This window comes from Bos javanicus, chromosome 4, assembly GCF_032452875.1.
Source record: "Bos javanicus breed banteng chromosome 4, ARS-OSU_banteng_1.0, whole genome shotgun sequence".
NCBI lineage: Eukaryota > Metazoa > Chordata > Mammalia > Artiodactyla > Bovidae > Bos > Bos javanicus.
In genome coordinates this window covers 25704512-25718655 of record NC_083871.1, presented here as the reverse complement: position 1 = coordinate 25718655, position 14144 = coordinate 25704512, and the positions used below count along the sequence as shown (strand labels likewise).

The 14144-nt window shown below is 41.5% G+C and overlaps 2 protein-coding genes across 6 annotated transcripts in view; one reads left to right on the top strand and one right to left on the bottom strand.

Moving 5' to 3' along the window:
* The window catches only part of BZW2 (basic leucine zipper and W2 domains 2), a 62371-nt gene extending 61128 nt beyond the window's left edge, over positions 1–1243 (bottom strand). Inside the window, exon 1 of one of the 2 annotated variants that reach the window (XM_061413619.1) lies at positions 1102–1243. The gene's annotated coding sequence lies outside the window, so the exon portion shown is untranslated. Of the gene's footprint in view, positions 1–1085 lie in introns of both variants that reach the window. The other variant, XM_061413620.1, reaches the window with a different exon arrangement.
* Positions 1244–1434: 191 nt separating this feature from the next.
* The window catches only part of ANKMY2 (ankyrin repeat and MYND domain containing 2), a 45660-nt gene continuing 32950 nt past the window's right edge, over positions 1435–14144 (top strand). Inside the window, exons 1-2 of one of the 4 annotated variants that reach the window (XM_061413622.1) lie at positions 1435–1879; positions 10395–10459. In XM_061413622.1, the coding sequence (XP_061269606.1) occupies positions 1813–1879; positions 10395–10459 (132 nt within the window). In that variant the 5' untranslated portion in view covers positions 1435–1812. The other 3 variants (XM_061413621.1, XM_061413624.1, XM_061413625.1) reach the window with 3 other exon arrangements.

The window sequence follows — 14144 nt, the reverse complement described above, 5'->3', positions numbered from 1 at the left end:
AAATGAAGGTGTAAGGCCAGAAGAAAATACATTTCACTTCATATATGGCACAAGAAGGGAGAAAGAGTGGTGGGGAGGGATGCTTAACAAAAAAAAATCTACGTAATCATTCAAATAATTCTCTTGGAAGCAGAAGGGTCTTAGGAGAAACACTAATACTAGACTGTAGAAAAACAGTAAACACTAATTTCTAAACAAGCTTTCACCAATGCTGTAAATATATTATGGATAAGCACTCGGGAGGAATGACTGACTTCATATTAGCAAGCAAGTCTTGTGGCTGAGCCACAGGAGGGTGCACACTTGTATTTATCCCCTAGCTTCCCATAGTGAAAGCTTGAGGTTACATATTACAGTTGAATGAAGGTTGGATTAAGAGGCTAATCTAATGCTATATATAGACAGCAACACCAATTTAATCTCCGCCCCTTCCCCCTCCCCTCCCTATTTCCATAAATCTCAAGATCTGAGTTACAAAGAGACTGGGAACTCTAGCAGAGTGAAGAGGCCCTTCCTCCCCCCTCCCCCTTGACTGTCTCTCCTAAATCAAGTATTAGTGCACGTGTAAATTGCTTCCAAACACCCTTTACAGGCACACAGGGCGATCAGATCCGGTTTCCTTCTACAGCTTCCACAGAAGCCGGAGGAGATGACAAGTGGGGGCGAGAGGTAGGTTGCCAGAAGAGACTTATTCTCACATGCTTTCACCTCGCTTGTAATGGGGAGCTCTCCTTTCCTCCCCACCCGTAGTTCAGAGCCTCAACCTTGGCTTCCTCCGGAGTTGCATCTGGCGGTGCCACGCACGAGACGCTGTGCACCCGCCACTTCCCACCGCGTGGCCAGCCCCTGCCCGCTCTTGGTCTCTCGGGGCGGCCAAACGTGGCGAGCGGTGGGTCTTTACTCTAGGGCACCGATACGCTGTATAAGCGATCGTAATGGGGTGGAGGGGAGGCTTCCCCACCGAGAGGCAGGAAGCCGCCCGAGCAGGCACATGCTTCCTCCCGGGCAGCTTCGGCCGGAGGGGAAGCTCCCAGTCGGGCTTTGGCTCCAGTGGTCTAAGGCTTCCCGGCTCTCCCCTGCCCTACCTGGTTTGCTTCTCACCTGTCCGAGGAGGTAGCGGCGACGCGCGAGGCTGGGGGCTGCGGCGATCCCGGCAGCGGCGGTGGCAGAAGCGGCAGCGGTGGTGGCAGACAATGGAGGAGTGAAGGACAGACACATTGACATCCACACGGAGCTCGGCGCAGCCCCGCCTCCCACGCCGCTCCGCCTCCCAGCCCGCCCCCGGCCCGGGCCGCTCCACTTCCAGGGAAATAAAGGGGGGAGGTTGTATAGCGAGAACCAGGGAGATGCAGGCCCAAGGAGAAATTTTCGAACATAGAAGTTCCAGATAGAGAATTTAATTATTGTGTGCCCTTAAATATCTGAACCGGAAAGAGTGGCTTGGGGGAAACGTGCAAGAAGCTTTTAATTACCCCCCAGTGTTTTTCTCCATTTGGTTTTTCCTCCCCAGGCTCTTCCAATGGGACAGCCTCGCTGCTGCCTCCTGCAGCTCCTCCTCCTTGCCGGGCCAACGAGGCGCGGGGGGCCGGGACTACCGCTGGGCCTACGGAGACCGCCCGCCCGGCTCGCCCGAGCTCGCCCGCTGCTCGCCAGCGCCTGGAAGGAGGAGAGAATTCGAATGCTTCCGCGGTTGGCTACTTAGTGTCTTAGTCGCAAGTTGCCTAACACTGCGGCTGGCTTTCCTAATACAGACACGTCGTTTCTTTTTAGTACTCCCGAAGACACAGAATAGCCGTCAAGCTGGCGGAAGCAATGGTTCACATAAAGAAAGGCGAGCTGACCCAGGAGGAAAAGGAGCTGCTGGAAGTCATCGGAAAAGGTGTGGGTGCTGGGCTGCGACGGGGGCTCTGCCTGCCTGGCCGGGGAGGGGAGGGAGGGGCGTGGCGGAGCCCTTGCCGCGCCCCAGGCCCGGCTGACCCCAGGTTGCGGTTTTCCGAGGTTGACACCCTACCACCGGGTAACAGCGCTCCTCCCTTTGGTCTGGGACGAGTTGCGGAGGCGGAGAGGTGGGGAGGGAGAAGCGCAGCTGGGACGAGAGCGGAGGTTGCAGACATTCGTCCTCTGAATCAGCTTTTAGAAGGCGGCACCTTTCCGGGCTCCACATCGGATAATAAAGAGCCACGTGGGGGTGGGGCCTCAGAATGTGCATTCTTCAAAACTCCTCAGGTGAATTGACCACAGTCCGCCTGGGCGATAGTGGCCGTAAAGTTTCAGGCTCATAGACGGGTGTCTACAGGGCCATTTCGACTTCCGGGGGCCGAATGATCTGGATCCCTTGGCTGTCTCCGCCCCCTTTTGGGGGGTGGAGAGAGCTCCTAAGGAGCAGGGTTCTTTATAAGGGCACAAAACGACATCTGTAACTTGCCTCATTGAGGCTTCTGCCTGCAAGGCCTCCCTGGCATCCTTCCAGAAGCCCCGACCGCCGCAGAAACTCGCGCGAAAGCGAAGGGGTTGAGGAGGCGTCCACACCGCTTGGCGCTCTGGGCAGGGCTGCGATCTGGTAATCGCTCTCTGCGCGCATTCTCTTCCGTTCTCCCAACGCGAGTCCCAATTCCACCGCTCATAGTACTAGGGAGGGAGACGCAGGCCCCGGGGACGAGCCAGAAGCCATGTGTCCCCTCAGTCCCCCAGCGGATATCCCAGAAGAGTTTACTGCCAAGTCCCGTTACCTGGCAGGGGACAACAGCATGAATACGTTGCTTCGGTACTGTCACCACGCGGGGATGGGGATGCGTGGGAACTGCGGGCGTTGTTCACGTGGCTGTTTTAAGCTCAAGAATGAGCTTGCCCTAGATCGGGATCGGCAGAGAGGCTGGTCATAATGACATAAAAAGCTTCCCAATTTCCAGTCTTTCTAAGTAACATGGCTCAGATCTGGACCTACAGAGAGAGAGGAAGGCAAACTTTATACTGACAAGGAAAGTGCACTCGGAAAAGAGAGAAAAATCAGATTGGAACTCAACAGGTGCTGATGACCTGAGCCCACCCGATGTGACCTCAAGAATTTTAAGTTAGTCACAGCTGTGTGTTTGTCATGATAAGTGTTCTTTGCCCAGAATTTGTGGGCCTTGGAGTTAGTGCAATGTGTTTGTTCAGCGTGGTTCTCGCTGACCTATTTGGCACGCAGTCTTTCTGTTCTGCCTATCTCTGGTTAATTTCTCCGTGCTTTTGGTGGCTCTGGGATTCAGCTCCCCAACCATGTGAGTCTCAGCTCTGTGCCAGGTACAGTGCTGGGCAAAAAAGGAGACAAAGGATCAATTTACAATCCACCTGGGATGCAAATGCTGTTTTTAAGCAGTCCAGGGCTATCACCTTCTCTCAAAAGTGTAAACAAGAGAGCAGTTTTGTAAAGTGGGTCTCTGAAAGGTGTAGATGGGGTGTGTGTGTGTGTGTGTGTGTGTGTGTGTGTGTATATGTGTGTGTGTGTGGGAAGGGGAAAGCTTGGATAAATTACTGAGTGTCCACTAGTTTTTATTTGTAAAGATTAAATGAAACAATTGATGTGAATTTAGCCTGGTTAACCCTGTGATTTTTTTTTTTTTTCTACCGGGCTCACATTGTTCAACAAATTACATGGACCCTCTTTCAGCTATTTATTGGGTGCAAGCTGATGAGAAAAGAAGTGTGATGGACTTAGTATGTGATACATTCTTGTCAAGTGAAGGCCGGTGGGACATCACCGTACTCTTCAAAAAGTAATGAGAAAACTGTAGCTGACCTTTACCGACTATTATCATGGGTCTGGCATAATTCTTAGCACTTTAGATGTATCCGTGCATTTAATCTTCATAAGCTAGGAATACAGACTTCTCTGTAGCTTAAAAGGTAAAGAATCTACCTGCAATGCAGGAGATCAGGGTTCGATCCCTGGGTTGGGAAGTTCCTTTGGAGAAGGGGATGGCAATCTACCCCAGTATTCTTGCCTGGAAAATTCCATGGACAGAGAAGCCTGGTAGGCTACAGTCTGTGAGGTCGCAAAGAGTTGGACACGACTGAGCAACTAAGACACACGTAACACTTTACAACATTTTAAATGAGTTAGTATATATAAAGTATTTAAGATATTGTGTTGGCTATGATTATGGTAAATATGGCAGTCTCTATTTGATAGGTAATAAACCAAGGAATTGAAAAGTTAAATAGCTTGCCCAATGTAACACAGGTAATAAGTGGCAGAGCAGAGATATCATCTGGCCCACAGTTGTAGAAACATGGTGGACTTGAAAACAAACTAAACAAAAAAATGAAAAAATGAAATCAACACCATAGCAGTCCATACCATATCTTACTCACTCTGTAAGGTAATTGCATTAAAATATTATCATCTGTCAAGTTAAATTAATTTTAATTGTAAGTGATTTTGTAGTTTTGTGTGCAAGTGGCTCAGGGGTGAAGAATCTGCCTGCCAAGCAGAAGACAGTGGGTTTAATACCTGGGTTGGGAATATCCCCTGGAGAAGAAAGAAGCAACCCACTCCAGTATTCTTGCCTGGGAAATCCCATGGACTAAGGAGCCTGGTGGGCTACAGTCCATGGGGTCCCAAAGAGTTGGACATGACTTAGCAACTAAACAACAATTTGTAAAAAAAATTGTTGGCTTATAGCCGAACAAAGGTCATATAACAGAGCTTTTATTTGTACTCATAAGAAGCCTTTTTTTTTTTTTTTAAAGAACTGAGTACAGTTCTGATATTTTTCCTCCTTTTGGTACATTTCTCGACTTTGAGAAGCACTGGATTAGTCAGTACTAGTCTGTGAAATTAACAATAAATTTCTAGCCAAGTGTGACCTGTCACCTTGGCCAGTCTGAAATAAGCTCAGCAAAGTTTTGAATGTCTCCATCCTGCTAATCACTGCCCTCCAAAAGTTAAGCAGATTGTAAGGGGGACTTATAGCCCAGAGAATACCACATATGGCACTGGACACTTTAAGAACAATTTCTTCTTTTGAGTGAATTCATATGCTAGCTACTCTACAGGTTGTTTATTTGTTGGAATGCCAAGAAGAAGTTCCAGATGAAACTGAGAAGCTGTTTCTCACATATCCATTTAAATTATAGTCACTGACAGCATCCATTTCACAACATTTCAGAAGAGAAATGAAATCACTGAAGCACAGTTTAGTGGCTTATATTACTTGTAGATTGAGCCATTCTTCCAAGTTCTGATATCTTTTTCACTAAACACTGAGGAAGCACTGTTTCAAAATAAATGAAACCTCCTTTAAGAATATAAACTAGAAGGTCTTTCATTACTTATCTTGTTTAGTACTTGAAATCCCTGGAGTCAGTATTGCTGATTTCACGAGAAAGTAATGTACTTTCTTTTCTTTTTCTCCTTTTCCATTATTTGTGTTAAAGGAGCTATGAAACAGGCTTGAACAATAAGGTTTATTCTACCAGTCTTACTGGAGTATAATTTAAGTATGATAAACGATGCATATTTAAAATGCACATTTTTTAAAAGAGAGTTTTGACATAAGTATACATCCACGAAACCTTCACTGCAATCCACACAATGACCAGTTGCGTTACCTCAAAAGATTCTGCATACCTTTTATAATCTGCCACTCCCTCCAACCCTGTCTCTAGGCAACCACCGATAGGTTTCTGTCACTGTTGGTTAAATTTATTTATTCTAGAATTTTATAAAAGTGGAATTATAAAATAAGTACAGTAAATAATCCCCCCCCTTTTTTTTTGCATGACTTTTTTCACTCAGCATCATGATTTTGAGGTTCATCTGTATGGTACCAACAGTTTGTTTTTTATTTTCTTTTTTTATTCCCCGTGTATAGATGTATCATTATGTGCCTATCTGGTCACACTTAGGGACATTTCAGTTATTTCCAATTTGGGACTGTTAAAAAGATCCTGCTCTAAGGTCCTGTGGAGTTAATACGGTTATTTCTAGTGCCTCTGATACATAGAAAGATTCAGTTCAGTTCAGTCACTCAGTTGGGTCTGACTCTTTGTGACCCCGTAGACTGCAGCATGCCAGGCTTCCCTGTCCATTACCAACTCCCAGTGCTTGCTCAAATTCATGTCCATTGCGTCAGTGATGCCATCCAACCGTCTCATTCTCTGTCATCCCCTTCTCCTTCCACCTTCAATCTTTCCCAGCATCAGGGTCCTTTCCAGTGAGTCTGTTCTTTGCATCAGGTGGCCAAAGTATTGGAGTTTCAGCCTCAGCATCAGTCCTTCCAATGAACATCCAGGACTGATCTCCTTTAGGATGGACTGGTTTGATCTCCTTGCAGTCCAAGGGACTCTCAAGAGTCTTCTCCAACACCACAGTTCAAAAGCATCAATTCTTCTGCGCTCAGCTTTCTTTATAGTCCAACTCTCACATCCATACATGACCACTGGAAAAACCATAGCCTTGACTAGACGGACCTTTGTTGACAAAGTAATGTCTCTGCTTTTTAGTATGCTGTCTAGGTTGGTCATAGCTTTTCTTTTAAGGAGCAAGCATTTTTTAATTTCATGGCTGCAGTTACCATCTGCAGTGATTTTGGAGCCCCCCAAAATAAAGTCTTTCATCATTTCCATTGTTTCCCCATCTATTTGCCATGAAGTGATGGGACTAGATGCCACAATCTTCGTTTTCTGAATGTTGAGTTTTAAGTCAACTTTTTCACTCTCCTCTTTCACTTTCATCAAGAGGCTCTTTAGTTCTTCTTCACTTTCTGCCATAAGGGTGATGTCATCTGCGTACCTGAGGTTATTGATATTTCTCCTGGCAATCTTGATTCCAGTTTGTGCTTCATCCAGCCCAGCATTTCACATGATGTACTCTGCATATAAGTTAAATAAGCAGGTGACAATCAATATTCAGCCTTGACGTACTCCTTTCCCAATTTGGAACCAATCTGTTCAATGTCCAGTTCTAGGTGTTGCCTTTTGACCTGTATACAGATCTCTCGGGAGGCAGGTGAGGTAGTCTGGTATTCCCTTCTCTTTAAGAATTTTCCATGGTTTGTTGTGATTTATACAGTCAAAGGCTTTGGCGTAATCAATAAAGCAGAAGTAGATGTTTTTCTGGAACTCTCTTGCTTTTTCAATGATGCAACGGATGTTGGCAATTTGATAAAGATTCAGGTCTCCTAATAATCAATTATAGCATAGAGTTCAAAAACAAATTTAAATTCAAATACATAGAAACTGTTAACTATATGACTGGGCAGGTTTTATAACCTCTATGGGCTTCCTTGTGTTCATTTACAAAACAGCTCTTTTAGATTCTATTTTTTTTTTATGCAGTGATTCATAATCCTAACTTAAGGACATTTGGTTACAAAGTCTAAAAATAGATACAAGTAGGAGAATTTAGAAACTTTACACTTAAACAGAGTCAGTATTTCAAAATGCATGTTGTAATTAAAAGTCTATTTAAAAATACATTTATAACTGTGTATTTATGACTAAATCTGTATCCACATATTATTTTAAAATCCAGACACTTTATTTTATACATGATTTTACTTACACATAAATGTTATAGCAACTAACAAGTCAAAGAGTTTTTTTAAATACTTAACTTTGATACAGCTTCCTCACAAAAAGACATTCTTTTTGGGAAGTGGAGGGAAAGTCGTTCAGTCATGTCTGTCTCTTCCAGACCAGAATACTGGAGTGGGTAGCCTTTCCCTTCTCCAAGGGATCTTCCCAACCCAGGGATCTAACCCAGGTCTCCCACATTGCAGGTGGATTCTTTACCAGCTGAGCCACCAGGGAAGCCTAGAATTCACACATATCCAGATCTCATGACCATCTGATGGGTTGCTGGGAACAGAGATGTCATGTTTGTTTCTCCCTTTTTGTTTATTTTGGCAACTTCTTGTGCTCAGTGAGACCAGTAGTCCCAAACTAGAAATTAGGAGTGTCACAATAAATTTTATTATGCTGCTCTAAATACAAATAACAGGAGCATCTAGTGTGCACAGAAGTTGTACTCTCTACCCTACACCAAGACAAGCCCTTAGTCTTAAGAGCTGTATGGGATGGATGTTATTATTTCTGTTTCATCGATGGGAACACTGAGGGTTTTATAGGACTTGTTCATTTTTAGAGTGATGCTAAAAGGTCTGTGGTGTGGTATAAGAGAGGGCAGTAACAGTGAGACTATCACACTTACCGTGATCTCTTTTCTGCTAAAATGCTGGTCCATCCAGATAAGTTATCAGTCCCACCCTAATGGAGCAGGTTAGGTTGTGTTTTCTTCTCTGGAGTAATTTGGAGAAAGTCTCACAAGGGAACCAAATCATTAAATATTACTTTTCTTCATTATAGGTCTGTTCATTTTTGTCTCCAGTGAAATGTCTCATTTCCTATCCCTCTTTTAGTACCACATTTCTTCATCTTAAGAGTTTGTTAACTGAGATTTAACACATTTCTTTCTCGAGGAAAGCAATTAATCTTTTAAACTTAATTGCAAAATATTGTTTGAGAGTCTCCTATATGCACAGTGAGGAATGGCCAAAAAAAAAAAAAAAAAATCCTTCTGCGTTAACCATTTGTCTCCCATTTCCATGCTTTGTAGACTTGTACAGTTTCCCACTAATGTCATTAAATTAGGAACACCAAATTAGAAATCATTGGAAGTTTCATTTCTTGGGGGTATTGTGCTCATGTGTTTTCCAAACTCTGTTTTCATTCTCTGGATTCCCAAACCATTTGAGAAAAGTTTTCTAACCATGGTCCCTGCATTTCAAAAGACTAACTGGTATTCCATGGCGTGTGAGTGAATGCCTCATCTTTTTTTTTTTAAATTGCCCTGTGACTGGACAGATTCAACATGCATTGTTAGCCCTTGGGCTCAACTTTTATAGAATTATTGGCCTGTTCCCTAACCTGAGCCAAGGTTTTATGATTGTAATTCCCATCTTCCCCCTAACATATAGCAGGCTTTGGCATGATCACAGTCCCTATAGTATTCTCCCTTTACTGCATAAACATCTCTTGGTTGGATGAAAAGTAACTTCAGTTATTCCTCAGTGGATAATGAGGTTCAACTGAAGCATCTTCCTCAAGTGAAATTGGGATGCTAGAGTTTGTTCTAATTCCTTTCCAAAGATGTTTGAGTCTCTGGTGAGAAACCATGGGTATGGATAAGGTTCTGTACAGAACCTGCTTGCATGATTGAAGGCTTTCCCCTCTCTCTCTGTAGCCATAGCCATTCAACCAGTGATACCAACTGGCCCTCAGATGGACCGCAGGATCAGACAAACGAACTATTGAGAGAATAGCTGTCATAGTCCAGGGCCGTGCAGATCACTCACTTGACATTTCCCCAGCCGAGCTGTTGCAGCTTCGGTCTAGGAGACATTTCTGTGTCTCCCCTCTGTTGGTTAGGAGCACTCAGATAATGTGCCTAAGAAGCAGATCAGGTAGAAAGAAGCAGGCTAAACTCGATTCTGCTTTCCACCTTTAACTCTGGAAGAACTGCAGAGTTTAGCATATTCTTGAACTATAATTCTAAATTTAAAAAGAAGAAATAATTCCTCATTGAGAATGCTTCAGTTCTTCCATGTCCTTTCAGAGGAGAGGCTTAGCTCATCCTTTCTCCCTGAGAACGTGCAATTTCATTATCCTGTTCCCCTTCACACTAGAATTTTTTTGGCAGAACATGTGGTTGGCTTCTACTAATGACGATAATAGCAACATTTTCTCCTGAGATTGCTTGCTTCTGTCAGTGTGTCTTATAGACGGCTGGAAAACCTGACAGTTGTGGCCCAATTACAGCGTATTTACAAATTTACAGAAACTGACCTTTAGTTTTATATCAGATGACTTTCAGTATGAGAGTCTGAATCCTGGCCGTAACGGCACTTTTATACAGTACCGGGCTTTAAAGATAACGTTTACCTCAGCATTTCCAAACCAAGAATTCTATTACAAGAATGCCATCAATTCACAGGGCCTAGTGGTGACAACGTATATAAATACTGACTGGATTTTGAACCCCAGTTATTACACTGACTGCAGTTTAAGCTTTAGATGGTGGGTTGGATTAGATGCCCTTTAAGATTGTTTCAGTATTAAAAGTCTTAGGCCTTGTGGTTTTTGTATTACTGCCAAAAGGAAAATGCGGCCAATTTAATATACTCTGAGGCCAGTGGAAGTAAAAGCAAGATGGAGCTATTTTAGGCTCTATGAATCTGTTCTTGGGAATAATTACTTTGTGGAAGAACTACTATGTGATTGATGTTTTATTTCTTAATAACCTAACCTGACTCATCTTAGTTTCACAGATAATCCTTTAAAGTTTGTTTCCTTGGCATTAGATTCTTTTCTAAAGATAAATACTTTGCATTTTCTTTCTTTCTTTTTTTAAGGTACTGTCCAAGAAGCTGGAACATTGTTAGGCAGCAAGAATGTTCGTGTCAACTGCTTGGATGAGGTAAAATTTAAAATGTTTAATAAGATGTTTTACTTCCTATGAGAATAGATAATATATAAAATCTAATAATAAGAGTTGTTTTCTAGCATTTGTCCTCAAGTTATATTAAGCTCTAAAGCAAATATCAGCAAGACAGGTTGCAAAAGACAAATAGCATGTAAAAAATGTTTAATTTTACTGGCAATCAAATAAGTGACAATTAAACCAATACTATATCATTTCTTATGAAGTATGGGAAACACTGGACTTATATATGCTAATGGATTAGGTATAAATTGACATCACATTCTGAAAAAAATTTTTAGAATATTTCTCGTTTTTAAACATACATCCAGCAGTTCTCCTAGGGAAGGTTAACTGAATCTAAACTCTACATTATAGAACAGTTGCTGTCCAAAATAACTTTCTGAGATGATGGTAATTTCTCTTCCAAGCTGTCCAGAATGGCAGCCATTAGCCATGTGTGGCTAGTAGCTACACAATTATGCAGGGCAGTTCTAGTACTACAGACAGTTAACTGAATTTCTGTTTCTCACGCAGAAAAGGAAGTGTTTTGTTAACCCTTTACCCACACATGGATAGCAAAATTAATATCAGACAAAATAAAGCAAAAGCAAAAAACAAACAAAAAGATGAAGACTCTTTGCTATAGATCATTAAGAATCCTCCAAGAACATGACAGCCTTAAGCCTTCACTAATAAGCCTATAAGCTTTGAGGTTCAAAATGAAAAAGACAGAAATCAAAGGAGAAATTTGTAAGACCACAAAAGCATCTTCTGGTTAAGTAGAAGTATTCAAGAGTTGGAAAATTGGATAACCTAACAGTCTCTGCACTGTGTATAAGACAGAAATAGTACATCCCCATTTTACATGGATCACTGGTAAAAATTTGCCTGTGAATGATACTAATTTGTACAGGAAAATTGTAGCTAATTTTGAACAAGGTCACCAAATGTAATATAACACTGAAAATAAAAATTTGATCCAAATAATAAAACATATAACCTGAATGCGTGTTAAAATTCTGAATAATTCTTGGCTAAAGGAAGAAATAGAAGTAGAATTTACCTACTATTTACAGCTGAAAGCACAATATTTACCAAAAGCTACTGTTGATCAAAAACTGGTGTCATGTGGCCAAAATCATATTCAGAGGAAATTTCATAGCATTTATTATTGTACTTTAAATCTTTGTGGTGGTCTGTGCTTTCAGCTCATGAAATTAGATGAAAAATAATATTCTCAGAAAATACAGGAAATGAATTAAGAAAAAATCGAAATAAAAAATTTTAAAAGTCATTAAACATAAGCAACAAAAGAAAAAACAAAAATGAAAACCTTTGTACTTCAAACCACACCATCCAAAAAAGTAAAAAGAAAACCCACAGAATGAATGGTTTTACAGATCCTATCTGGTAAGGGATTTGTAACCGAAATGTGTTAAGAACCCCTACAACTCAATAATAAAAATTACAAATCACCCTATTTAAAAATGGGCAAAGGATCTGAATAGACATTGCTCCAAAGAAAACATACAAATGGCCAATATGCACATGAAAAAAGGCTCAAAATTAGCTGCCAGGGGAGTGCAAATCAAAACCACAGTGAGAGGCTACTTTATACCCACTGCTACTGCTGCTGCTGCTAAGTCACTTCAGTCGTGTCCGACTCTGTGTGACCCCGTAGACGGCAGCCCACCAGGCTCCCCCGTCCCTGGGATTCTCCAGGCCAGAACACTGGAGTGGGTTGCCATTTCCTCCTCCAATGCATGGAATACCCACTAGGATGGTGAAAATAAAAGAGATGATAACAAGTATTGGTGAGGATGTGGAGAAACTGGAACCCTCATGCTTTGCTGGTGGGAATGTAAAATGGTGCAGCTGCTCTTTAAAATGGGTTGACAGTTCCTCAAATGGTTAAACGTAAGAGTCATCGTATCACACAGCAATCCTAGGTATATAACTAAGAAAAATAAAACATATGGCAATACAAAAGTTTTGAACTTGAATGTTTATAGCAGCATTATTCGTAACAGCCAAAGTGCCAAAGGTGGAAACAGTTCAAAACATTGGTCAACTGATAAGTGGATAAACACAGTTTGGTATATCTATGCAATGGAGTATTACTCAGTTATAAAAAGGAAAGACATCCTGGTGCATGCTACAACATGGTGAATGTCGGGTAAAATTCTGCCAAGTAAAAGAACCCAATCAAACAAGACTGTGAATATTATGATTCCATTTATAGGAGAATTCAGAAATGAGCAAGTCCAGGATACAGAAAGCAGATTCGTGGTTGACTAGGGCTGGGTGATGGGATTGGGTGGGGGCCAGTGGGAATGACTGTCAGTGGGCATGGTGTTTCTTTTGGGTATGACATAAGTGTTCTAAAATTGATTGTGGTGATAGTTGTTCCACTCTGAAACTACTGAAAATTATATAACTGTAACGTTAAATGGGTAAATCATATCACAATGAAATTGTTTACAAAGAAAAGATAAAGTTATCAATGTAAGATCCCCTGCCCCCCAAAACATAGACAATTAGGAAAGTAGAAGCAAGAAAATTATATGTATAAACACCAAGGAAGTAAGTGAGAGCATAACTGCAGTGAGAAAAAAAAAATTGTCATAACTTTTATATTTAAGCTAATTCATTTGAAAATCTATATGAAAGTAGTGATTTTTGTAGAAACATTAAAATGAACATATTCATCTCATATAGAAGTATAAAAATGGAAAATAAAAGATTTGTGTAAATGTATCTAACTGCCAACTACCTTTTAAAGCTATAGACCTGAGTAAGTTTTACAAAATGTTCAAGGACCATTTAATTCTCATTTTACACAGATTGTACCATTAATTTATAAAAATATGGGCAGATGCCCAACTCATTTTGATAAAATAATCTTAATGCTGATGCCAAAATAGGAAGAAGCCCAAGCAAACTGTGGGCTCAATGCACTTTTTAAATAAGGATTCAGAAACACTATATAAAATACTAGCAACTTTATCCAGTGGTGTAACAAAAGAATAATAAGACTTAACAAAGTAAGGTTTCTCCAAGATGACAGGATGATTCAAATTAGAAAATCTTATGTAAATCACTATTTTACAAAGTAAAAGAGAAATATATAGATCATCTCAATAGATATTATAATGTATTTGATAAAATTTAGCTACTGAGGGTAAACACTCTTTAACAGATTAAGGTAGAATGGCTCTTCTGTAGCTTAATAAAAGAATAAGTTTCTGGAAACCCTCCACAAGCACTGGCATCCTATTTAATGTTTAAAACATTAGACACACTCCTATACTATACTATCCTATATATGTTTAAACCTGGAGAAGGAAATGGCAACCCACTCCAGTCTTCTTGTCTGGAGAATTCCATGGACAGAAGAGCCTGGTGGGCTACCATCCATGGGGGTCACAAAGAGTCGGACACAACTGAGTGACTAACACACACACAGAGCACTAGGATTGAGACAGAGAGGTCCTGGACATTCTGTGAGTGAGCTGCACACAGATTTGGCCTCCTAGGTATTCCTTGAACACAGAACACCAAAGAGTTTTACTCTTGCAGTCTCTCTACTGGAGCATTCTTCTCTGTTTAGTTGCTGAGTTGTGTCCGGCTCTTTGCAACCCCATGGACTGTAGTGCACCGGGCTCCTCTATCCATGGGA